Raw genomic sequence first — 25,612 nt, forward strand, 5'->3', positions numbered from 1 at the left:
GGCCCTGGGGCTCTCACTCAGTCCTGGGATCCCTCAGATCCCTTCCTCCTCAGTCCTCAGTGGTATCCACCTCTTGTAGCCCCTGCCGCCAGCCCAACAGGAAGTTCCCATCAGGCAGATGGTATCAGCGCACACACGTGCCAGAATCCAGACTTTCAGGGGCAGTTCTTGGTCGCAGGGTCCCTGAGTAATGAATGTGATGGGCTGGGGGAGTGCTTCAGTTGGGGGTGGTCTTTCTTGACCCTCCTCTTGAGGACACAGATTAGCCTTCCTAGAAAACGGGATACTGCTGCCGCTAAGTCGCTTCAGTCATGTCCGACTCTGTGCGACCCCATAGATGGCAGACCATCAGGCTCCCCCGTCCCTGGGATTCTCCAGGCAAGAACACTGGAGTGGGTTGCCATTTCCTTCTCCAATGCATGAAAGTGAAAAGTGAAAGTGAAGTCGCTCAGTCGTGTCCAACTCCTCGAGACCCCATGGACTGCAGCCTACCAGGCTCCTCTGTCCATGGGACTTTCCAGGCAAGAGTACTGGAGTCGGGTGCCATTGCCTTCTCTGAGAAAATGGGATAAATAGGGACTAAGAAACACATGCTGTCAGTCCCTTCTTTATTATCCAGGAAGCCACCTCATTTTCAGTCCATGTTGGTTGGGGGAGAAACAAACTTCCTATATTCTAGGCACAGGAGTAATGGCTTTCCATACTTTAATCGCTTAATCCACATGTTGAATGTCAGCCTAGAAGGGTCTTGTGGTTTAGGCATATTGATGAGAACATGAAACCTGCATATAATGGATGATCAGTGAATCTTTGTTGAATGGATGAATACAAGTGTGGAGGCTATGATTATGTTTGCTGTGAAAAACTTACTTTTACAACAGATGTTTTGTATAAAGCACTTTTCACTTGCGGTATCTGAGTCTTCATAACGTTCTGTGGTGGGAATCTGGCTTTTATCCTCATTTGAAGATGAAGAAACTAGGAACAAGAGGGTGAATAACTTTCTCCAGGTCACACATCAGGTAAATGTAAGACAAGGACAGGACCAAGATGCAAACTCAGATTCTCCAGTTTTGAAATCCCTTTCTTTTCCACCTGCCTATTAAGAAATAGAACTCCAGCTTGAAGAAATGATTCTGTCTTCTCAGACTTCAGTCCAGACTGTCAGGTGAGACAGACTGATAACAGGTGGGGTTGGGAGAGGTTGGGAGAAAGTCGGAATGTATTTTTTAAACCATTCTTTTAAACAAGCAGAGCCCTTTTTTTCAACATGATTTTGTGTGGAACCCCAAGATAAAAAAAGAAAAAAAAAAAAAACAGAGAAATGTGAAGCTGCTCTAGTTGAAGGAGGGGCTCAGGACCTCAACCTCCACCACTCAGTCTCCCCATCGCCCTACATGCTCAGTTGCTCAGTTGTGTCCAGTTCTTTGAGGCCCCATGGACTGTAGCCTGCCAGGTTCCTATGTCCATGGGATTTTTTCAGGCAAGAATATTGGAGTAGGTTGCCATTTCCTCCTCCAGGAGGTCTTCCCTTCCCAGGGATTGAACCTGCAACTCTCATGTCTCCTGCATTGGCAGGTGGTTTCTTAACTTCTGAGCCATAGGGAGGCTCCATCACCCCACAGCAGTCTCCAAAGAACACAGTGATGAGCTGGGGCCAGAGAGGCATAAGGATCGTGCCTCCTAAATGCCCAGCCTCCATCGTAATTGGCCGTGTCTGTCATATACCCATCCCATGATGTGACATTACAGATCAACCCAAAGTGCCAAAGTAAAACAAGATGGTACAAAGATATCCTGATTGTCAAGTGCTCTGGAGGAGGACCGAGAAAGTGGGTGAAGTTAATCCTATAGAGGAGAGGCACCCAAAACTTGAGCTTGAAATAGGAGAGGCTTTATTTTTGCCGACAGGAAGAGTAAATCAATTCAACTCACATATTTTATTTATGATGTTAACAATAATATGTTTTCATTATAAAATAATTAAAAATTCAGAAAAAATGAAATAAAAATCACTTATAATTTATACTGACAACTGAGATATCTACTCAAAGATAGTATATTTTCTTCCACTGTTTTTCCTGTATATAATGCATCTATTATAGATGATCAAATTTTTTATTTAATTTCCACTTTTTGCTCTTTAACATTATAGGATGTACATTTTCTTTTCTCACCAGTGTGTTGTTGAAAACAATTTAAAACATCTTTATTGTTACACACATAATATATATTTGTTGTAGATGTTTGGAAATAAATAGATAAGCACTAAGGAGAATATAAAAATCACCAATAATCTCATTACCCCAAATTGACTATTTCTTAGTATTTTGGTGTATATTTTTATAGTCTTTCTATTATTTACAGACAGACAGACAGACACACACACACACACACACATGTATATATGAGTGAGTGAAGTTGTTCAGTCGTGTCCAACTCTTTGTGACCCCGTGGACTGGAGCCCACCAGGCTCCTCCCTCCATGGGATTCTCCAGGCAAGAGTACTGGAGTGGGTTGCCATTTCCTTCTCCAGGGGATCTTCCCGACCCAGGGATTGAACCTGGGTCTCCCGCATTCCAGGCAGATGCTTTAACCTCTGAGCCATCAGGGAAGCCCATATATATATAGATATACACATCCTTAATATACTCATGGTTATATTACATATACTTAAGTATTTTCCAATGTGGTGAATTAGGGATAGATCTTAATTTTATCTTCTTTCATTGCTTTGTGATAAACTTAAAATATTTGTTGATGATTATTTTTATGTAAATTGCCTATCCATGTCTTGTCTTTTTAAAATAGAATTATTGTTGATTTATAAATATTCTTTATAGATGAAAGATATTTATCTTTCCTCTTTTTGCATCTATGTGAAAATATTGAGTATGTAATTAAAAATCTGTTTTATTAGTCCTCTAAAGTATCAATACATGAAGAATATCAAATTTACAAGTTTTTGCTACTATAAATAATGCTACACTTAATATAGTTGCACATAAATCTTATTTGTATCATTTCTTTGGGATTGATTCAGAAAAATGGAATTATTGAGCCACTGCCCACAAGAAGTATAGGCAAATATCTATCTCTCTAAACTCTTCCTTGGTAGCTCAGCTGGTAAAGAATCTGCCTGCAATGTTGGAGGCCCTGTTTTGATTCTTGGGTTGGGAAGATCTTCTGGAGAAGGGATAGGCTACCCACTCCAGGATTCTTGGGCTTCCCTGGTGGCTCAGATGGTAAAGAATCCGCCTGCAATGTGGGACACCTGAGTTCGATCCCTGGGTTGGTAAGATCCCCTGGAGAAGGGAACTGTCTGAGGTGGGACAGTCTTGACAAGACTCTAAGGGAGAATGAGGACCAGGTTTGAGCAGTCATCAGAAGGTGACTGCATGTGGAGCTAAAATTTCAGAGGAAGAAGAGAGACTGTGACGCTGGACCTTGAAGTTCAGGTTACACGTCCTCAAAAGATGTAGAGTCCTTACAGTTGAAGTACAACCCACAGCTGAGGTTGAGAAAGAGAACCACAAAGGGCAGATACGCTTATTCTTTGTTTGTTATTTGTTATTGTTCAGGAGAAGGCAATGGCACACCACTCCAGTGCTCTTGTCTGGAGAATCCCATGGACGGAGGAGCCTGGTGGGCTGCAGTCCACTGGGTCGCAAAGAGTTGGACATGACTGAGCGACTTCACTTTCACTTTTCACTCTCATGCATTGGAGAAGGAAATGGCAACCCACTCCAGTGTTCTTGCCTGGAGAATCCCAGGGACGGGGGAGCCTGGTGGGCTGCAGTCTCTGGGGTCACACAGAGTCGGACACGACTGAAATGACTTAGCAGCAGCAGTCACTCAGTTGTGTCTGACTCTGTGTGACCCCATGGACTACAGCACGCTAGGCTTCCCTGTCCTTCACCATCTCCCAGAGCCTGCTCCTACCCATGTCCACTGAGTCAGTGATGCCATCCAATCATCTCATCTTCTGGCGTCCCCTTCTCCTCCTGCCTTCAATCTTTCCCGGCATCAGGGTCTTTTCCAATGAGTCTGCTTTTCACATCAGGTGGCCAACGTATTGGAGCTTCAGCTTCAGCAGCAGTCCTTCTAATTGAATATTCAGGGTTGATTTCCTTTAGGATTGACTGGTTTGATCTCCTTGCAGTCCAGGGGACTCTCAAGAGTCTTCTCCAGCACCACGGTTTGAAGGCATCAATCTTTGGCACTCAGCCTTTTTTTTTTTGGTCCAGTTCTCATATCCATACATAACTACTGGAAAACCCATAGCCTTGACTAGACAGACGTTTGTAGTAATAATGTCTCTGCTTTTTAATACGCTGTCTCGGTTTGTCATGGCTTTTCTTCCAAGGAGCAAGCATCTTTTGTTGTTTATTTATTTATTTTTTGGTCATGCCGCACAGCTTCTGGGATCTTAGTTCCCTGACCAGGGATCAAACTGGGACCCTCAGCAGGGAAAGCACAGGGTTCTAACCACTGGATCACCAGGAAATTCCCCAGGACATGCTTATTCTTGATGGTGGGGCTAGGATGACTTTGATTAGGAATTAGTAAGTTTAAAAGCTATCATTACCCTAGCCACGGTCACCAAGGACTTGCCAGGTGTCAAATCACTTTCCCTTTATTTACCTCTTCTGCAGCTTTTGAGTTTCCTGGTTTTCAAAGCACCAGATCCCCTGAGATTCCATGGCACCATCCTCTACTGATTTTCTTTCTCCCTTCTCAACTGGGGGCTTCTCTGCTCTTCTGCCATCCCTGCCTTAAGGTTGAGCTCTTCTCCCTCTACTTGATAAACTTTTCCTGAGTGACTTTATCAACCCCCACACTTTCACTTACCATCCATGTGCCAACCACCGTACTCCTCAGTGTGTCTTTCCAACCTGGACCTCTCTTTTGAATCAGACCGAGTATATTTACTCAACAGTTAGATGCTTTATTGCAAATTTGGAAATATCCAAACTTCACTCATCTTCCTTTACCACTCTGGCCTCTTCCTAAACCCAACTTACTTTCTTTCAGAATTCCCTTAGTGAGTGGGTTTCTGTTAGCAAGCTCCTTCTGGGCTCTGCTTTCAGAAGAAAGGGACTCACACCTCTGTAAGAAACTTGGAGTCAACATGAAGATGTTCCCGTGGCTGAGAATGAGTCTGTACTAGTTTCCCAAGGAAAGCTAAAATAGGAGAGACAACCCACTGTCCTTTGAGTTGGGAAATAAAGCCCTAACCCCTCAATATTTTCCAGGCCCTGAGAGGTCATTTGGGAGGCAAAAGTTTCTGAACATTTCTCCAGTATAGACTCTTAAACCACCACAGTCTTTGGCTTGCAGGTTCAGTCTCCAAAGGTCACATATTCCAAAACAGTTTCTAAATTTGCCTCCGATTTGCATTCGTAAGAAGATGCACCTGCAGACCCTGTAGAGTCCCATCTAAGCCGTAGAGTTTCAGCCCTCCGCTGGTGGTCCGGATAGCATGGCAGACGCAGTTCTTAAAGCAGGTGGAAACCTTTTAAAGAAAATCTTCCCAAAGATCTCAATTGGGAAGAGCTAGTTCTTTATCGAATTTTTGTTTTTATTAATGAAAGACACAACAGATTGATCAGAAGGAGAGGAGGGTGTCAGTTCTTTTTAGATAAACTTTCTAAAGCTTCAAGCAAGAGCTATCCAAATTTGGACTAGTTATTAAATCTTAAAGGAAATCAATACTGAATATTCATTGGAATGATTGATGCTGAAACTGAAGCTCCAATACTTTAGCTACCTGATTCGAAGAGCTGACTCATTGGAAAAGACTGATATCCTGGGCAAGATTGAGGGCAAAAGGAGAAGGGGGTGGCAGAGGATGAGATGGTTGGATGGCATCACTGACTCGATGGACATGAGTCTGAACAGACTCTGGGAGTTGGTGAAGGACAGGGAAGCCTGGCATACTGCAGTCCATCAGGTCGCAAAGAGTCAGACATGACTTGGCAACTGAACAGCAACAAATTAAATCTTTGAAGGAGAAGACCTAAAGTATTATTTTTTCATCCATTTGGAGGCATCAGAGCCAGTAGAAAAATTATCAGAAGTGAAGCAGCATCAAGCATTTGATCGAGTAGAAAAGAAGGTTTCCAGTTTGCTGAGAGGAGAAGAGAAGACCTTACCACAATGTCTTCTTTCCCTGTCCTCACCATGCTCTTTCTGGCAACCACTAAGCTCGCCAAAAAGAGAAGCTTCCTTTCCACTGCTCTCCAGGCTGCTGGGTGCTGAGGTCATTCATGCTCCAGGCTCACCTTGAAACTCTTGCCCACGTGCCCCATGCCTTTCCCTGGGGTTGTATGTCTCCTTCCACATGATGGAATGGAATCCTGCTCAGGACATTGTCATTCGAAGTTTCATTATCAGCTCTGCTGAAAGTGCCCCACAGTGCCTGCGAACATGAATAAGAACCACAGACATTTTCTTTCAAGGAGACTTTATTATGGATCTTTAGTAGAACTAGTAGATTATTTCACACACAATTGCTCCAAAAAGTTCTATGCCCCCAAATGGTTGGGCCTCCAAATGCTCCTTGACCTCTGCTGAAATGCCTTCCCTCTGGGGTCTTCAGCTGCCTTCTAGAGATAAAAATGTTGCTATTATACAAGTTCCTTCTGCAAGTTGGCAGTCTGAAAGAGGAGTATCAGAGTGGCTTTCGGTGGATAAGTACAGGCCTTCTGGACTTATTTTTATACTTTTCTTTTGAAAAGTCTGCATGTGTATCTTCTGAATTATTGATATGTGTCTTTGGGTAGCTACGTGTGCATGCTAAATCGCTTCAGTCGTGTCCAACTCTTTGAGACCCTATGGACTCTAGTCTACCAGGCTCCTCTGTCCAGGGGATTCTCCAGGCAAGAATACTGGAGTGGGTTGCCATTTCCTTCTCCAGGCGATCTTCCTGACCCAGGGATCGAACCCACATCACTTATACCTCCTGCATTGGCAGGCGGGTTCTTTACCACTAGTGCCACTGGGAAAGCCCGGTGTCTTTGCGGGGAGGGTCTAATTTCAGAAAGCCATAGAGGCACATGTTGCATCAGAGCCCCTCCAATGAGACAAGGAAATTAAGTGCAGAAATCTCTGATTTAAATCCAGTTCCTGACAGGGAGCCGACAGGAAGCAGTTCGAGCTTCCACGAAACGATGATGCCAGCGAGAGCCGAGAGCAATGAGGTGAAAACAGACCAAGCCAAAGTTTTCGTTGCCTGTGGTGCAGCCATTTCAGAGCAGGATCACCACCACCTGACTTTTCTCTCATTTAGTAGCAACAGCTGGAGCTTCTCCCCTGGAAACCCAGGAGATTCTTCTCTCATCTCTTCTTGGAAATGTTTAACCCCTGCCAGCTGGAATCAACCTTATAGGGAAGAAAGAACAGCCGTGTGGCTTCTGTCCTCAGATTGACAGCTTTCCAGGCTGCGCCTTGCATGCTGTTGGCCTCGTGGGGTGGTTTTCTCCTGTAGGATTTCTTGGTTTTCTTGTTAGAGAGGAGGCTGGCTCCTGGCTCTCAGGATGTCTCTACTCTTGAAGATAGGGCAGTATTCCTCCTAATGGGGTGGGCATGGGACTCCCGGGGGGCTGTGTCTGCCTTCACTACTGTCTTGCATTCACTGCTGTGTGCGTGATCATGTGAGCAACCCTGTGTTTACGTGTATGAGCTGTCTGCTTCCACCACGTACCTGTCCCCATATCTTGTGTCTCCCTGGCTCCTTGGGATCTAGCTTCTGTGCTCACCAGCCTACTGAGATGATGCTCTCTGAGGAGCAGTTGGTTCAGGTCCAGTGTCCCTGTCTTGGGCATCCTCCTCCTCCTCTGCTTCTCAGCAGTGCTTGGTGCTGCTCCTGCGGCCGCCACGCCCTGCTCCAGTCTTGCTTTCCCTTCTGCCTTGGCAGGTGCTCCTGCGCAGTCTGCATCAGTGGCTTTCATCTCTCTCCGCTCTTCCTGGATACTCTCTCTGATCCTCAGTGCTCACTGTCCTCCCTCTGACATCTCGGTCACCCTAATGGCCAAGCTGCCTGCTGTATTCAGATATTTCCAGGCTGCACTGTCGTCTCGTGGAGTTGCAGCAGAAGATGGACCAGGTGCTCACTGGCCATTTCTATTCCCATATCACGTTGTTATTCAGACTCAGTCTGGTGCAAGCTCATCGAGTCATTCTCCAGCCACACTTCAGTCTTCTTCCTGATATTCCTCATGCATGAAAGCCAAGGCCCATTCTTGATAGTTGGTTCTGTTTTAGGGGCACAGTATCCAGTCAGCTGGGGCTTCCCAGGTGGCTCAGTGGTAAAGAACCTGCCTGCCAATGCAAGAGATGTAAGAGACATGGGTTTGATCCCTGGGTCAGGAAGATCCCCTGGAGGAGGGCATGGCTACCCACTCCAGTATCTTGTCTGGACAGAGGAGCCTGGCGGGCTACAGTCCATAGGGTTTCAAAGAGTCAGATAGGACTGAAATGACTTAGCACACACACATGCACGCATGCAGTCAGTTGCCAAGGTCCGATTTTTTTTTTTGGAATGTCCCTCCAATCAGTCCCTTCCGGTCCAGTTATACCTGAAATGTTGCTGTTTCTTGGGTGCTGATCTCCTTGCCACCCTGATCACTGTCAATTTCTTCTGTACACCTCTCCCTGATGAATCTCCTGGAAACACTGCTTTCCTGCATCCCACCCTCTCAGTTCAGTTCAGTTGCTCAGTCATGTCCAACTCTTTGTGACCCCATGAACTGCAGCACACCAGACCTCCCTGTCCATCACCAACTCTTGGAGTCCACCCAAACCCATGTCCGTTGAGTTGGTGATGCCATCCAACCATCTCATCCTCTGTCATCCCCTTCTCCTCCTACCCTCAATCTTTCCCAGCATCAGGGTCTTTTCAAATGAGTCAGCTCTTCACATGAGGTGGCCAAAGTATTGGAATTTCAGCTACAGCATCAGTCCTTCCAGTGAATACCTAGGACTGATCTCCTTTAGGATGGACTGGTTGGATCTCCTTGCAGTCCAAGGGACTCTCAAGAGTCTTCTCCAATACCATGGTTTAAAAGCATCAATTCTTCGGCTCTCAGCTTTCTTTATAGTCCAACTCTCACATCCATACATGACCACTGGAAAAACCATAGCCTTGACTAGATGGACCTTTGTCGGCAAAGTAACGTCTCTGCTTTTTAATATGCTGTCTAGGTTGGTCATAACTTTCCTTCCAAGGAGTAAGCATCTTTTGATTTCATGGCTGCAATCACAATCTGCAGTGATTTTGGAGCCCCCCCAAAATAAAGTCAGCCACTGTTTCCACTGTTTCCACATCCTCTTGCCAAACAATTTATCTTATGAACAACCTTAAGTCTGCAATGCATAGGCTGTCACTAGGAACTCCTGGCTCCAGCCAATGTGAATCCACACCTCCAAAGGTGTACCCAGAACATACCAAGGGCAGGCCACTGCACACCCATGCTGGTGCTGGCTTCCTCAACCAGGAGGCCTTTCACACTCCCGTTTGCAGATCTTACCCCTTCATCAAGGTCTAGTTTAGGATCTGCTTTTCTCATGAAATTTCCTATAAATATTTGAGCCTTTTTAAGGATCTTGACCCTCCAACATCTCAATAATGATATCCAGCATGCGTTCTCAGTCACTTCAGTCATGTTGAACTCTTTGCAATCCTGTGCACTGCCAGGCTCCTCTGTCTGTGGGATTCTCCAGGCAAAAATACTGGAGTGGGTTGCCATGCCCTCCTCCAGGGCATCTTCCCAACCCAGGGATCAAACCCGCATCACTTATGTCTCCTGCATTGGCAGGCAGATTCTTTACCCACTGAGCCACCTGGGAAGCCCATGATATCCAGCATTTACATTTAATCACTTATTGATCTTTGACATTGTTTTCTTTTACTGATATGTATTTATTATTTGTGGATTAATGCGTTTCTTTTTGTGTACCTGTTTTATGACACAAACATAATTATAAGCTTCCTGAAGGCCTGAGCTATACAATTTTTTCCTTGTGTTTCCCTTGTTAACTGATACAGAGCTTGGCTGGTAGGAGTTACTTGGCACTTGAGAGCAGAATGAGATTTAAGGTCATCTGGGACTTCTACTTTATTTCAATCACAGTAATCTATTTTAAAAATAACAGTTTTTTTCCTCTACAAGATTATTTATTGACCCGTTCATCCCTCCCACCTTGCCATCAGTATGTAAAAACAAAATTTTACTCATTGAAAAAAGTGTCCTGTTTCTTGTTTGTGAGCTTGATTATGTCTGATTGACAGCTGAGACGTACTCCATGTTTTTCACGACAGGTTGTTGGCTCATCGTCCCTGATGAGGCTGTGCGAGTGATGCTCAGGGTGGAATCTTGCCCGTGGTCACATGGTTGAACTCCAGAGAGAGGAAGAAATAGCAACACTGCAGAGGCTGCCAAACCTAATTCAGGCACCACTTGGCCTTGATGCCTTTTGTACTGAAGGATATTAACGTAAAGAGACTGGCTGGCTAGCAAGTGAGGCTGAGCCTGGGTCTCAGCTTGGCAAATCCAGAAATTTGATGTAACGGCTCACTGCATTCTCTAAGGAAGAAATTGGTGTTAACCAGACTTTAAAACGCTGGTTATAAAGTCAACATTCAATTAAGCATTTTAGGGACTGAGGTATTTAATCCTTTTTCTAGGGTGACTTGGAAGGTAGGAAGACATTTAGGCCACCTAATTCTAAATCAGAAAGTTGACTGATGATTGTGAGAGAATCAGAAGGGTAGTTTGGGAGGAGTCTTGAACTCTGGGAAGACTTGAAGAATTTCTTCTGGATAGCTGCATGTGTGTGTATGTGTGTGTCTGTGCTTATACACTTTCCTCCCCCACATCCTGAATGTTCACACTTGCTATTTGCAAGTATTTATTGAGCACCTACTTAGTGCTTGCTGCCATGTGCTGAAGACAAAGGTGCTAATCTTACACGTTTGAAGTTCATAGACAGGGCTGTATCCTTGGGCCAGTACTGTGTAAAGAGCATCAATCTCATTCATCAGCTCTTTTTTCCTAACTCTCTCTGGATGACCATTTCTTTTGGGTCTTAAAACTCATTTCTGAAGTTGGTGTGTTTATGAAACTGGCTGATACGATCAATTTCACTTTATTTTTGGAAGTGACATCTTCTAAAGTTTCCTCCAGTTCTGGGTGACAGTCTTCTCAAGGTGCGTGGATACATGCATGTCCAAACCTCCCAGGAACAGGACTGGGGAGCTATGGGTGGGCATTCGCCACTCTTCCTCCTTTGTCCCTGGTGCTGGAGAGCCCCCCCTCAGGATTATCTGAAATGTCCTGGTGGAAGTTGGTCTTCGGAAGTTCTTATTAAAGTAATCGGTGGGCAAGGCACACAGAGGAAGTTTTAGCTTGCTGATGTGGCTGCTTTGGAAAGTGCCATTGTATTTAAACAGGGAGGGGACTTTTCTTTCCTCTTCAGGAGTGGTAGGAGGTTGCTGCCTTCTGAATGGGAGATGAGAGATGACAGGCTGTCCTGCTATTGTGGAGAGAAGCCCTGGGTGGGTGTAATCCTACCTTTTCCACTCTGCCCACCTGGCTGCAGGTATGTCAGGGAGAATGGCAGACCTTTTCCAGCTGACAAGGAGGCAAGAAGGGCAGGTTAAGGCTGTGTTTGTAATTAGTGTGAACAACTAAGAGCAGGTGGCAAGAGCCCTGGAACTGGAGACAAACTGCTGGCACCTGTGAGACATGGGGGACCTTTTAATGCCAAGATGACCTTTAGTCCTGGAGCAGAAATTCCCGGGATGTCTGCCCAGGAATGGTCAGATGCCAAGATTGAGAGTCTCTAGTGTGGTTTTTGGATGATGTGTTTTAATCAGACTTTTGGCACAAAACTGATTGGAAATCCAGAGTCATAACCCAGTCCCAGAAGTGATTTTATTTCATGATCTGTTTCAGAGTGAGGTAGAAAAGAGCATTTTACCAGAGTCTAGGGATCAGTCAAAAGTTGTCCGTGGGTGCCAGCAGTGAAGGACTGGTGATAAACTATGTGGACAGAGAATGTTGCCGTCCATATCAGCAATCAAAGGCTGCTGCAGCCACCGGCCACTGCAGCCACCCCCTGATGGCACCCCCTCCCCCTGCCCCTCCCCCAGGGATTCAGAATGGAGCAAAAGGATACTGGCCCTACACAGTTAAGGTGCATATCAAAGGAATGATTTCAGTGAGCCCAGACTCTTGCATCTTCCCATAGTTAGAAAAGTGCTAACTTCATTAATCTGAAGTATCTGGTTTTCTTTAATAGTCATCTTTTGATGTTCCAACTACCTGGAGATTTTTCTGCAAAAACTCATTTATATCCTGGCTCCTCCCTTAACACTTCTAAACATTTCCTCCGAGTTATCTGAGAGCGTACCTTCTGGACTTAAGTCCTCAAGTTTGTTCATTAAATACAGTATAATCCTCAACTTTTAGGTTATGCTTCTTTGTTTTCAGTCAACAAGCATTGAATTGCACTTGGTATATTTTGAGCCACTAACAAAACAGCAAGTGTGGTGATGGTGCAGGGTTGTCAGAGCTGCGGAACATGGCTGTGCTGGCGTCTGCACTCAGAGCAGCAGCATCTGCACGCGCGCAGTGTCAGGAGCATTTTTTCAAAAGATTATCTTATTAGACTTTGGCTTTTAAAAATTATGTACTTGAGAGGGATGTAGATTTATTTTTAATTTTAGTTAAAGCATCTCTTATTGAATAAGCTTTATCAGACCTGGTTAGAATTGTAGTATGATCACAACCTAGAGTGGTACAGGATGTCCATCTGTCTGTCTATCCATCTGTCCGTTCATCCATACAATGACGATTCATTGAGCCTACAATGTGGCATCCGCTATGTGAGTGACACACAAACGTACTGGATGCTGAGTCTCTAAACAAAGTACGATGATGGCTGGTCATCCTTACAACCCATTTTGAGGATGGGAATGGGGTTGAAAAAAATCAATAATTGCGTATTTTAATACTAAGAAGGTTGGGTTTCCATATATCCAAGTTGGCTTGAGTTAATTTAGTGGAGGGAAAAACCCAGGTGGGTCAATTCATTAAACCATTCAGGTCTTTCTCTTGCTTTCATTTATTTGATTAAATGCTTTGTCTGACCCCCTGGTGGCTCAGAGGTTAAAGCGTCTGCCTGCAATGTGGGAGACCTGGGTTCGATTCCTGGGTTGGGAAGATCCCCTGGAGAAGGAAATGGCAACCCACTCCAGTATTCTTGCCTGGAGAATCCCATGGACGGAGGAGCCTGGTAGGCTGCAGTCCATGGGGTCGCAAAGAGCTGGACACGACTGAGCGACTTCACTTTCTTTCTTTCTTTCTTTTTTCTGAGCTTAAAATGTTTTCACTCGGAGTAGGGCACTACTCCATCACTACTATTACAAGCAGTAGCAGGGCACCACTACTTGCCACTCAAGGGGAAATAGAAATGTATTAGGGACTAAAATGTGTCTCCTCTCTTCAGCCCTGTTCCATGTTGCCAGACTGTTTTACAACCAAACCTGAGCCTACCCCTCAGAAGCCTGTAGCAGACATCTGGAACTTTGCTACTTTAAGTCTATCTGATTCGCAGCTCATCTTGCTTTTGCAATATCTGTTACCTTATAGAGAGCAACACACCAGCTCCACCACATGTGCTAAGAATAATACTGTCAAATATTGTTAAACTGCTAGAAAGCAACGTTTGAAAATGGGCTAAATGAATGTGTATCTCCCATGCTGTCTTAATTCAGTTAAGGAGATCTTTTTTTTTTTTTAACCATATGTGCCAGAAATGCTTACCTTGGATCCAAGCTTGAATATGATATACTGTGCCAAAAAAAATGAACAATTTTTACCAAGTTTTAAGCAATTGCAAAAAAATTTGGTGACTGTAATGGAGAGAATTGTCAAAGACTGAAAAATGGGATTCTTTCTGATCTCCAGAAGATAAAATGCAAAGCAGAAGGTTTAAGAATAGCATAAAATCAAGAGAGATGGTGACCTAAGTGGACTACTGTATTTAGAACAAGAGCATAGAAGAGTCACTCTAGAAATAAATTGGCTTTTGAGCACCTGGCCACCAGTGTAGTGGTTCCCATAAGGTTTTCTTTAGGAAAAGAGACCCTCATTGACAGACTGACAGCCTTTTCTCTGAAGCTTCTTGTCTTTTGTAGCTTGATCCCACAGACAGAAGACTCATCTTCCTCTAAAGACGTGGCAATGGCAGTATTGGGGCCCATTTGGTTAGCCTTTGGTCCCCAAAGTAGTTTGAACTTTAGCTTAGTATCTTGCCAAGAAAAGGGAGAACTAGACATTTTTTTTTTTTGATGGTGAAATATCTCATAGAGGGGCCATCTTCTAAAGAATGGGATGGAAGAACTGTCTTTCTGATTGTGTCCATGTGTCTCTCTTCTGACCATCAGGGTTCAGAACAATGGGGTTTAACGCCCATTTAAAGACCACTTGAGGGACTTACCTGGTGGTCTGTGGTTAAGACTTCACCTTCCAATGCAGGGGGGTGTGGGCTTTATCCCTGGTTAGGGAGCTAATATTGCACAGCCAAGGCTGTGGTTTTTCCAGTGGTCATGTATGGATGTGAGAGTTGGACTGTGAAGAAGGCTGGGCGCCGAAGAATTGATGCTTTTGAACTGTGGTGTTGGAGAAGACTCTTGAGAGTCCCTTGGACTGCAAGGAGATCCAACCAGCCCATTCTGAAGGAGATCAACCCTGGGATTTCTTTGGAAGGAATGATGCTAAAGCTGAAACTCCAGTACTTTAGCCACCTCATGCGAAGAGTTGACTCATTGGAAAAGACTCTGATGCTGGGAGGGATTGAGGGCAGGAGGAGAAGGGGATGACAGAGGATGAGATGGCTAGATGGCATCACTGACTCGATGGACATCAGTCTGAGTGAGCTCCGGGAGTTGGTGATGGACAGGGAGGCCTGGTGTGCTGCGATTCATGGGGTCGCAAAGAGTCGGACACAACTGAGCGACTGAACTGAACTGAACTGAACTGATCGCGCATGTATTGAGGCCAAAAAACCAGAATGTAAAACAGAAGCAATGTAACAAATTCAATAGATATTTTAAAAATGGTCCATTAAAGAAATAAAAAGGCCATTTGGAATGCGTTCTATGCTTTTCCATTCACTAGCTGTGAGATTGTAGGCAAGTTTCTTAGCACCCTAGTGCCTCAGTGCCCCCCGCCCCATCCACTGGGGATCTAGCAAGCCTGACTTAGAAGAGTGATGTGAGGACTGGAAGTATTGGCGGCTCAGTACAGCATATGCATTTATCACACGTTGGCTCTTAGGTTGGTTTAGGGACCTCTATCAGGCAAGTGCATTTGAGCTGGAGAAGTCCAGATGACTTCTGTGGCTGGAGTGAGCTCTGGAAGAGAAGAAACATGACTTACAGTTTCTGAGCCTTGTGAGAGCTCAAAGGGTGGTCTGTCTCCTCAGTCCTCGGAGGCCAGATGATCCCACTCTGGTTCCTTGGACTCCTGTCTCCTGCAGCCCCCGTACCTGGAGCCTTAGACCCTTCTCCACCTTGAGTGAGTCCTGGAATCCTTTCCTTATTCACTCATCCGGCCATGTATGCATTCATTCATTCACTCATTCAACATGTCATTGCTATTCCATTTGTTAAATACTTCAACTCTTACCCTGAATTTAATCCACAAACAAATCTACAATGGAGATATTCCCAGGATCATCCCATTTTGCCGAAAAAGAAACTACGGCATAGAGAGGTTAAGTAACTGGCTCGAGGTCACACAGCTAATAAGTAGCAAGGGATTTGGACCTGGGAGGTCTGAGTCCAGCTCCTGCTTTTAATCTCTGAGCTGCAGCACCCTGTCTATGAGGTTAGCCACTAGCCTTTCTTACAGGGGAAGGCTTCCAGAGTCGAAGAGGCTTCTTGCAATTTGCTTTCCCATTTTAGCTCACCTGGATTCCCTCAGAGTCCTTGGTTGAGAATAAGCCTCATCACAGTCAGTGGTGAAACATCATCCCATGGACATGATTCTTGAGAAAGTGAAGTCTGTTGGAGTATGACTTGTCTCTATAGAGAAAGGAATTTCTGGCCACTAAGGACCCACTGAAAGCCTGTGCGGCTGGCAGTGTGCGGCTCAGTGTTCGGGGGCAGCCAAGACCAGATCTATAGCCCTGAGTATCTCCAGACCAGCTACAGACTCACCTCCAGTACGGGGCTGGTGGTTCTTGTCCATCCTGTCCAGGAGGTCAGACACTTCCATGATGCCTGTCCTGAAGCGGTTGGCCCCATGGTCTTGAGCATCTCTGCCCTCGTGTGTTGAAGGTGCCACCTGTGTGAACAGTGAAGCCTCACTAACCCCCGTGGCAAGTGACATTTATTGGTTGTCATGCACACCTCCACTGCACTGGTCAGAGGCCCTGAGGACCAAGATCAGGCTTCAAGAGGAAGCCACGCCAGAGAGGGGGGCACGGGCAATCACTGGTCATCACTTGTGGCCTGCTCAGGCTTCCCTCCCCAGTGGGCCGTGATTCCTTGAAAATGGCTTTCAGCACTCAATGGTGGTTCCGCTGCCTGTGATTTTGCTCCAGGCCTGAGTAGGACACAAAGGAAGAATGTGTGGCTGAATAGCCTTCAGGCCAGAGCCATAGTTCTCAGCCCTGCTGGCCACTGGGTCACCTGGAGAGCTTCAAAGAGGACTGATATCCAGGCCCCAGTGGGGTTTCTGATGTGCTTGTCTGGGGCCTAATTGTCAGCATTAAAAAAATTGCTCCCCAGATGGGTCTCATGTGCAGGCAGGAATGGAGAAGCTCAGGCCCCAGCATTTAGCCCTTGCCCCAGAACCCGCGGGGCTTGGATTTAAACAGATGCAAAAGCTATTTCCCACTGACTGGAGACAGCCTGGGTTCATCATCGTTATCACCAGCATCTATTTGTGGAGTTCCTAAATTGTGCAAACAGCCTCTGAGTTGTGCTGGGAAACAGCGAGGTTGAAATCAAATTTGAAGCGCGAAGACTGGCTGGAAGTCCGAAAATGATCCAAGGCCCGGGACCAGCCTGTGCCATTCATCTTCTGTATCTTCCCTATCTGCCCTGTCATGGGCGCACAATACACATTGCTGTTTATATTGTTATTAACAATAATCATCATCATGACAACCAACAAGGCCGAGGAATATGTCCTCGGTGTCAATTAGAAATACTGGAAGCGTGAGTTGGTGGGATTGAGAGGGTCAGAAGGCTTCATGGAGGAAGGGGACTCGAGCAAGTGCAGAAGGACAGGGCATTCCAGGCATGGCCGTAACTAGCGCAGAGGCGTGGTGCTGGGTGTGCCTGGGGCGGCCAGCAGACTCAATTATCTGATCTTGAAGAATGAGACCTGCAGATGAGATTGTGTGGCCAGGTAGGCAAGAGATTTTTGTTCTGAGGGCCTCCTTTCCTCACAAAACAGTCATGAGCTTGACTGTTTATCTTTTATCATTTCCTTACATGTGCTTTCATTGTCAGGGAAGGGCCTAGGACTTCCTTTGGAATTCTGAAAAGTCTGCTGTGTGCTTCTGGAAGATTGGACTGAAATGGTTTGAAGGCCGTTATGAGGTGTTAAGTCTAGTCAGCTCTTCACAGGTAGCTAACCCTTGGTAAATGTTAAAAGAGAAAACTCTCCTTACAAAATTCTGTTTAGAAGCTGCTCAGTGTAGAAAATCCGATGCAAAAAGAATAAAGAAAGCAAAAAAATCTCCTTAAATTTTTCTACTATAATCGCTTGATCTCTTTCTCTCTCTTTTCTCATCTCTCTGTCAACCATCAATCTATCCGTGCAAATACATGCACAAATGGAGTTTTGTAGTAAATAGAGGTGATGCATACACATGATACTTATATAATACTTTACACTGTGATAATACTGTACTTCCTGTTTTGCAGTCTTCCTGTTTGACTTAATCTGTTGGGGGAATCCTTTCACATTAGTGAATAAACACTACATCATTATTTTAAGGGCTGAACAGTGTATTGGTTTATGGCTGCATCCCTATCTGACCAATTTCATGTTCAGAGGCATTTAGGTTGTTTCTAATTTTTTCCAATTCCATTTTGTTTATAACTTTTAATTAACATGTGGAGTGCTGATTACTATATTTTCAGAGTTCATACATTCAACAAGTATTCACTGAGTGCCATGCACTGTACCAGGCACCAGAGCAGTGATTCATTCATGAGCAGAAAAGACAAAAATCCTTGCTCTTTTGGAGCTTACATTTTATTATGAGACAGAGATGATGCACGAGATAAATACATGATGAAGTATGCTGGGTTATAAGTGCTAAGTAGAAAAAAATAATGTGGCAAGAGATAGGAAATACTGTGATGGGAGCAGAAATGGAGATTTTTGAGAAGGGTTGTGAGGAAAGGCCTTGGTGAGCAGGGGCTTTTGAAAATAGAGGCATGAGAGAGCCAGTCATGGGAATACGAGAGGAAAGGCATTCCAGACAGAAATTCAAGTGCAAAGGCCCTGAGGTCTGGACATCGGCGTGTTCAAGAAATTCCCTGGAGGTCATGAACTTGGAGGAGAGTGAGTGAGGGAGAGCTTAGTGGGAGATGATTTGAGAGAGGTAGGAAGGAGGCAGATTATTTGGGGCCATTGGTTCCTGAAAGGGAAGCCACTGGAGAGTCGATCAAAGTGATATAATATGACATATTTAATAGGATACAGCCTGAAGGCAGAGCAAAATCAGAGGCAGAGAGACGAGCTGTGGGTATTTCAATAGTCCAGGTTGCAGATGGTAATAGCTTGGGTTAGCAGCGTGGCAGGGAGGAGGAGGGAGAGGACTTTGTACTCTGACCCAGGCACATTTACTGACAGCTCAGATGTGAAGTGTGAGAGCAAGAGAAGGAGATGATTTCAGGGTTTGTGTCCTGAGTAACGAAGATCAGCCCTGCCATGAACAGAGAATGATCAGGATAAATGCTCTGTCCACAAGGACAGTGGGTGGGGTGGGGGTCGGGAGCTGAGTTTCAGACTTAATGTGTGAGAAGCCGTCTGCCTTGAACAAATTCTTTTTACGGCAGTGTCTCATTTAAGGTGCAGGTTGGCTTTCTAACACAGTTGATCGATGCAGCTATTAGATTTTAGGGGATTTTTGTCATCGTGGTTTTGAGTCAGGGTATAATGTCCCTTTAAAGAATCATCTGCCACTTTTTGGTGTGCAAATTTGGAAGCACACATCTCGTTTTAGCCGTAAATCTGTTTATCGTAGATTTCAGTTGTTATTTCTGCAGATTCTTGATAACTGTGTCCATTTGCATACAAACAGGGCCTTTTGTTTCTGAACCAGATGATTAGCTCTTAGCTAGATCTGGGTTTGAAGTCATAATCCTCTCTTTGTGACAGCATAGTGGTTGCTCTTGGAAATGATTAGGATGTCATAATTGGTTTAGGATTCCAGGTGGGGAATAAGCAGGGAGGGGCAGGTGATCATTTTCTGAGAAGCAAAAAATTCCTGCCTCCTCCCCAGGCTCTGATCAGAGAGGGAGGCCGGGAAAATGCATGGTCTATAAATAGAACTGCTTCTAAAGAGGCTGCTTTCCTAAAGATCTCATTAGGCATCGGAAAGCCCTTTACTCTTAGCAATTAATGGCACTGATTTGATGGTGCTATATTGTGAAGAGTCAGAGAAGAAACCTCAATTTGCTTCCTTATGAAACAGATGCAGGTAGAATGCCTGAAAGAACTCTAAATGGGTTTCTATAAATCTCAAGTCATTTCCCCAGATTATCAAAGTGTTTTGAGGAAGATAACTTTCCCCCTCTCTCTGTGTTAAGTCTTCATTGTTGACAGTGCTAACTGGATGCTGTGCCTTTGTCTTCACTGCCTACCCGCTGGGAGAACATCCCCAGGAGGGTCTTCCAGAGATAAAAGAACCGTGTTCGCTGCTGGTCCTCAGACGGGCCTCTGTCTTTAACTCGTCCTTACAGGGATCGGCTTATGGTCTGACCTCATTAAGATCATGCTCGAGCCTCCTGAACTGACAGGGCCCCAAGAAGGTGAAAAAAGCTTGAACTTCTTGGGAAGACTACAGAAAATGTTTCTCTGTAGCTGGATCCTTGTCTCCAGACTTAGAAAAAGACATAAAAACCTCCTTCCCCATTTTTCTCTAGTGAATTCTGTTTAAACCCAGCAGCTCTTCCACCTGGGATGGTTTGAATTCAGATGGATGGCTTCAGTTAGTTATAGAAGACTGCCCTGGGAAAAATGCCTGCTTCTCTAGGGAGTTCAGTCATCGATGGTCAGAAATGTACAGGCCTGTGGGTTCACGCCTGGGAATGACTGTGGGGGGGAGGTTCTCTACCTTCTTAGGTCACAGATCCCTTTGATAGTCTATCAAAAAACCATAGATCATGCCGGAAACTCTTACATCCACCCAGCATTACTAATGTAGTAAAGTTAAAGAATTCCTAAAATCTGTTTATGAACACTCCTATTTTTGTAATAGTCTTTTTTTTTCATTTGACAAGTATTTATTGAGCACCTATCATGCATTCAGCACTGTTCTAGATACGAAGAATATAGCTGTAAACAAAGCAATCATATATGTGTTTATTAACAGTGGCTAAAAATCTCCTGAGTAGGAACTTAGATAATCCCCTTTTCCTTTCCTATTTTTTAAATTCTGCTTTCTCATTTTTCTAAACCAAAGATGTATTACTTGTATTACAGAAACATAATAAAAGAGACAAACTTCATGGTTCATTTCTTGAGAATAATATACAACGGCATATGCTCCTTTGAAAGCAGTAATGGCTTTAAATGGATTTGTATTTTATCCATCATGATAATATAGAGATAGTCTGATAAATAAAGGTCCAGGTATATGCTAGACATATTATTTATTTAGTCAGTCCACAGCTACTACTTGTGGTGCCTGTGGTTAGATGCCCTGCAGTAATTTAAGACCTCCCGGGAGTCAGATGTCCCTGGATCAGGAATGGTTCCTCTAGGAACCAAATTTCATTGTTATAAATAAAGTTTTATTGGAACACAACAGTACCCATTCATTTGCATATTGTCTATGGCTGTTTCCACACTGTGAGGCAGTGCTAAGTAGTTATAGTGGGTAATTTGGTTGGCTCACAAAACCTAAAACTCTTACTTTATAACCCTTTCCATAAAAAGGTTGTGGGTCCGTGCTTTAGGCTAGCCTTGTCTAGTGGTTCTTTCTGCAGTAACAGTGTTCTGTGTCGGTGTGGTCCTGTCCAATACAGTAGCCACTAGCCACATGGGTCTGTTGAGCCCTTGGGATGTGGTGAATGTGACTGAGGAAGTGAATTGAATTTCAGTTCAGTCGCTCAGTCGTGTCCGACTCCTTGCGACCCCATGAACCACAGCACGCCAGACCTCCCTGTCCATCACCATCTCCAAGAGTCCACCAAAACCCATGTCCCTTGTGTCGGTGATTCCATCCAACCATCTCATCCTCTGTCGTCCCCTTCTCCTCCTGCCCTCAATCTTTCCCAGCATCAGGGTCTTTTCAAATGAGTCAGCTCTTCACATCAGGTGGCCAAAGTATTGGAGTTTCAGCTTCAGCATCAGTCCCTTCAATGTACACCCAGGACTGATCTCCTTTAGGATGGACTGGTTGGCTCTCCTTGCAGTCTAAGGGACTCTCAAGAGTCTTCTCCAATACCACAGTTCAAAACATCAATTCTTCAGTGCTCAGCTTTCTTTGTAATCCAACTCTCACATCCATACATGACTACTGAAAAACCATAGCCTTGACTAGATGGACCTTTGTTGGCAAAGTAATATCTCTACGATCAAGTGTTTTTTAATTTCATGGCTGCTATCACCCTCTGCAGTGATTTTGGAGCCCAAAAAAATAAAGTCAGCCACTGTTTCCACATCTATTTGCCATGAAGTAATGGGACTGGATGCCATGATCTTAGTTTTCTGAATGTTGAGCTTTAAGCCAACTTTTTCACTCTCCTCTTTCACTTTCATCAAGAGGCTCTTTAGTTCTTCTTCACTTTCTGCCATAAGGGTGGTGTCATCTGCATATCTGAGGTTATTGATATTTCTCCCAGCAATCTTGATTCCAGCTTGTGCTTCTTCCAGCCCAGCATTTCTCATGATGTACTCTGCATATAAGTTAAATAAGCAGGGTGACAATATACAGCCTTGACGTACTCCTTTTCCTATTTGGAACCAGTCTGTTGTTCCATGTCCAGTTCGAACTGATACTTCCTGACCTGCATACAGGTTTCTCAAGAGGCAGGTCAGGTGGTCTGGTATTCCCATCTCTTTCAGAATTTTCCACAGTTTATTGCGATCCACACAGTCAAAGGCTTTGGCATAGTCAATAAAGCAGAAATAGATGTTCTTCTGGAACTCTCTTGCTTTTTTGATGATCAGCGGATGTTAGCAATTTGATCTCTGGTTCCTCTGCCTTTTCTAAAACCAGCTTGAACATCTGGAAGTTCACGGTCCACATATTGCTGAAGCCTGGCTTGGAGAATTTTGAGCATTACTTTAGTAGCGTGTGAGATGAATTTGAATTTAAGTAGTCACACATGCCCTGGACTACTGAATTGAGCAACGCAACTCTAGTCCAAACAGTGAGGTCCATAGTTTAGGTGAGGGTTTACTCTTGGTGGTGTGTATTCCATGGGTTTTTACCAATGTATAATGTACAGGTTCAAATCCCTTCTGGGGGCAGAAAAGAAAGACATGGTGTCTAACCCAACTGTTAGCCTTTAATTTCTAGATGAAGCTCACGAGCACCTGTAAGATTCTAAATGAAGGCACAACTTTGGGGATGGAGCTGGAAAGGCAGGTTGAGGATGATGGAGGAGGTGCTGAAAGGAGAGGGAGGAGGATAAAGAAAACTGTTTGCTTTACCATTTGACACATTCTCTTTCTCTGCTGGAAGCTGGCCCTGGGCAGGTAGACGTATGTGAATGTGAATTTATACACCCAGGCATCCTCTCTCCATCATGTCCAGCCATGATCAGAAAGGATGCGATCCCAGTTTCCAGCTCATTTCATGTGATTCCCAGAGACACCTGGACCCGAAGGCAAGCAGTGCTGGTGATGCAGACGGCCAGCCTAATTTTCCTCAGGAGACACGTGTTCCCAGGGATGGTCTAGTGGCAGCTTACAATGCTCTTATTTTCATACTGATAGTGTTCAATTTCAGTTCAGTTCAGTTGCTCAGTCATGTCTGACTCTATACGACACCATGGACTGCAGCACACCAGGCCTCCCTGTCCATCACCAACTCCTTGAGTTTACCCAAACCCATGTCCATTGTGTTGGTGATGCCATCGAACCATCTCATCCTCTATCGTCCCCTTCTCCTCCTGCCCTCAATCGTTCCCAGCATCAGGGTCTTTTCCAATGAGTCAGCTCTTCGCATCAGGTGGCCAAAGTATTGGAGTTTCAGCTTCAGCATCACTTCCTCTAATGTACACCCAGGGCTGATCTCTTTTAGAATGGACTGGTTGGCTCTCCTTGCAGTCCAAGGGACTCTCAAGAGTCTTCTCCAACACCATAGTTCAAAAGCATCAACTCTTTGGCGCTCAGCTTTCTTTACATTACAACTCTCAATGTAACTGACCCTAGAACATGCTTGCTATAAGATCTGTGAACTTTGTTCTTTGAACTTGGCCTCTTTCAGATAGTCTGTGTATAGCCCAAGATTAATATCTGCCTTTTGCCATGAATGCATAATGTGGCTACAGGATGAAATTTCTTTTTTAGGCAACACACTTTGATATTTTGGTCTTTCAAAGAAAGCCGTATTTATTTTATTCAGAGACTCAGATTTGGGTGATGATCTGATACCCTGAACCTCCAACTCCTCCTCCACCTCCGGTGTCTAACTTTATTAATGCACATACTGGAAGGGCATTTTAAGAATCTCAGTGTCTTTCAGGGAATGCTCTTAAATTATATTTTAGCACCACCACAGATCCTGGTGGTTTATTACTCAGTCTTTAATGCATTTTGCAGTTGAAATGAGGAATAGAGAAGATGAGACTGGCATAGGATATGTAAGATGTGGTCTGTAAAATGGGGATAAGTTAAACTGCAGTGAACATCGTGGAGTTTTATGAGGCTTATGTATCCTAAATTATGGCATAACTGGGGCAAAGTGGTAGAAAGTAATTTCAGGGGTATCTTCTCTGCTATTTCTAAACCCGCACCACACCCATTTAGGGTGTGTGTAATTCAGTATGGTCACTAAGTGAATGCTTTTTTTTTTTAATTTAAATTTTTTTAATTGAAGTATAGTTGACTTACAATGTTGTGTTAGTTTCAAAGCAAAGTGATTCAGCATATATATACACACACATATATATGTACATATATGCTTTCTTTTCAGATTTTTTCCCAGTATAGGTTATTGTAAGATATTGAATACAGTGAAGAGAAACTAAAAAGCCTCTTGATGAAAGTGAAAGTGGAGAGTGAAAAAGTTGGCTTAAAGCTCAACATTCAGAAAACGAAGATCATGGCATCTGGTCCCATCACTTCATGGGAAATAGACGGGGAAACAGTGGAAATAATGTCAGACTTTATTTTTTTGGGCTTCAAAATCACTGCAGATGCTGACTGCAGCCATGAAATTAAAAGACGCTTACTCCTTGGAAGGAAAGTTATGACCAACCTAGATCAGATCAGATCAGTCGCTCAGTCGTGTCCGACTCTTTGTGACCCCATGAATCGTAGCACACCAGGCCTCCCTGTCCATCACCAACTCCCGGAGTTCACTCAGACTCACGTCCATCAAGTCAGTGATGCCATCCAGCCATCTCATCCTCTGTCATCCCCTTCTCCTCTTGCCCCCAATCCCTCCCAGCATCAGAGTCTTTTCCAATGAGTCAACTCTTCTCATGAGGTGGCCAAAGTACTGGAGTTTCAGCTTTAGCATCATTCCTTCTAAAGAAATCCCAGGGCTGATCTCCTTTAGAAAGGACTGGTTGGATCTCCTTGCAGTCCAAGGGACTCTCAAGAGTCTTCTCCAACACCACAGTTCAAAAGCATCAATTCTTCGGCGCTCAGCCTTCTTCACAGTCCAACTCTCACATCCATACATGACCACAGGAAAAACCATAGCCTTGACTAGACAAACCTTTGTTGGCAAAGTAATGTCTCTGCTTTTGAATATGCTATCTAGGTTGGTCATAACTTTCCTTCCAAGGAGTAAGCATCTTTTAATTTCATGGCTGCAGTCACCATCTGCAGTGATTTTGGAGCCCCCAAAAATAAAGTCTGACACACTGTTTCTACTGTTTCCCCATCTATTTCCCATGAAGTGATGGGAACCAGATGCCATGATCTTCGTTTTCTGAATGTTGAGCTTTAAGCCAACTTTTTCACTCTCCACTTTCACCTTCATCAAGAGGCTTTTTAGTTCCTCTTCACTTTCTGCCATAAGGGTGGTGTCATCTGCATATCTGAGGTTATTGATATTTCTCCCAGCAATCTTGATTCCAGCTTGTGTTTCTTCCAGTGCAGCGTTTTTCATGATGTACTCTGCATATAAGTTAAATAAGCAGGGTGACAATATATAGCCTTGATGTACTCCTTTT

General features: G+C 44.4%; 1 protein-coding gene and 1 non-coding gene across 7 annotated transcripts in view; one reads left to right on the top strand and one right to left on the bottom strand.

Moving 5' to 3' along the window:
* TMEM178B (transmembrane protein 178B) overlaps window positions 1-25,612 on the top strand; it is a 412,255-nt gene that overhangs the window by 225,576 nt on the left and 161,067 nt on the right. Inside the window, exon 4 of one of the 6 annotated variants that reach the window (XM_055591124.1) lies at window positions 13,513-15,275. The exons of the other annotated variants lie outside the window; for them this stretch is intronic. Coding sequence (XP_055447099.1) covers window positions 13,513-13,713 — 201 coding nt within the window. The 3' untranslated portion in view covers window positions 13,714-15,275. Of the gene's footprint in view, window positions 1-13,512; window positions 15,276-25,612 lie in introns of those variants that run through there. 6 annotated transcript variants of the gene reach the window in all.
* Window positions 2,542-2,614, bottom strand: TRNAS-GGA (transfer RNA serine (anticodon GGA)). Its single transcript has one exon. It is a non-coding gene; the product is annotated as a tRNA-Ser (tRNA).

This window comes from Bubalus kerabau, chromosome 8, assembly GCF_029407905.1.
Source record: "Bubalus kerabau isolate K-KA32 ecotype Philippines breed swamp buffalo chromosome 8, PCC_UOA_SB_1v2, whole genome shotgun sequence".
NCBI lineage: Eukaryota > Metazoa > Chordata > Mammalia > Artiodactyla > Bovidae > Bubalus > Bubalus kerabau.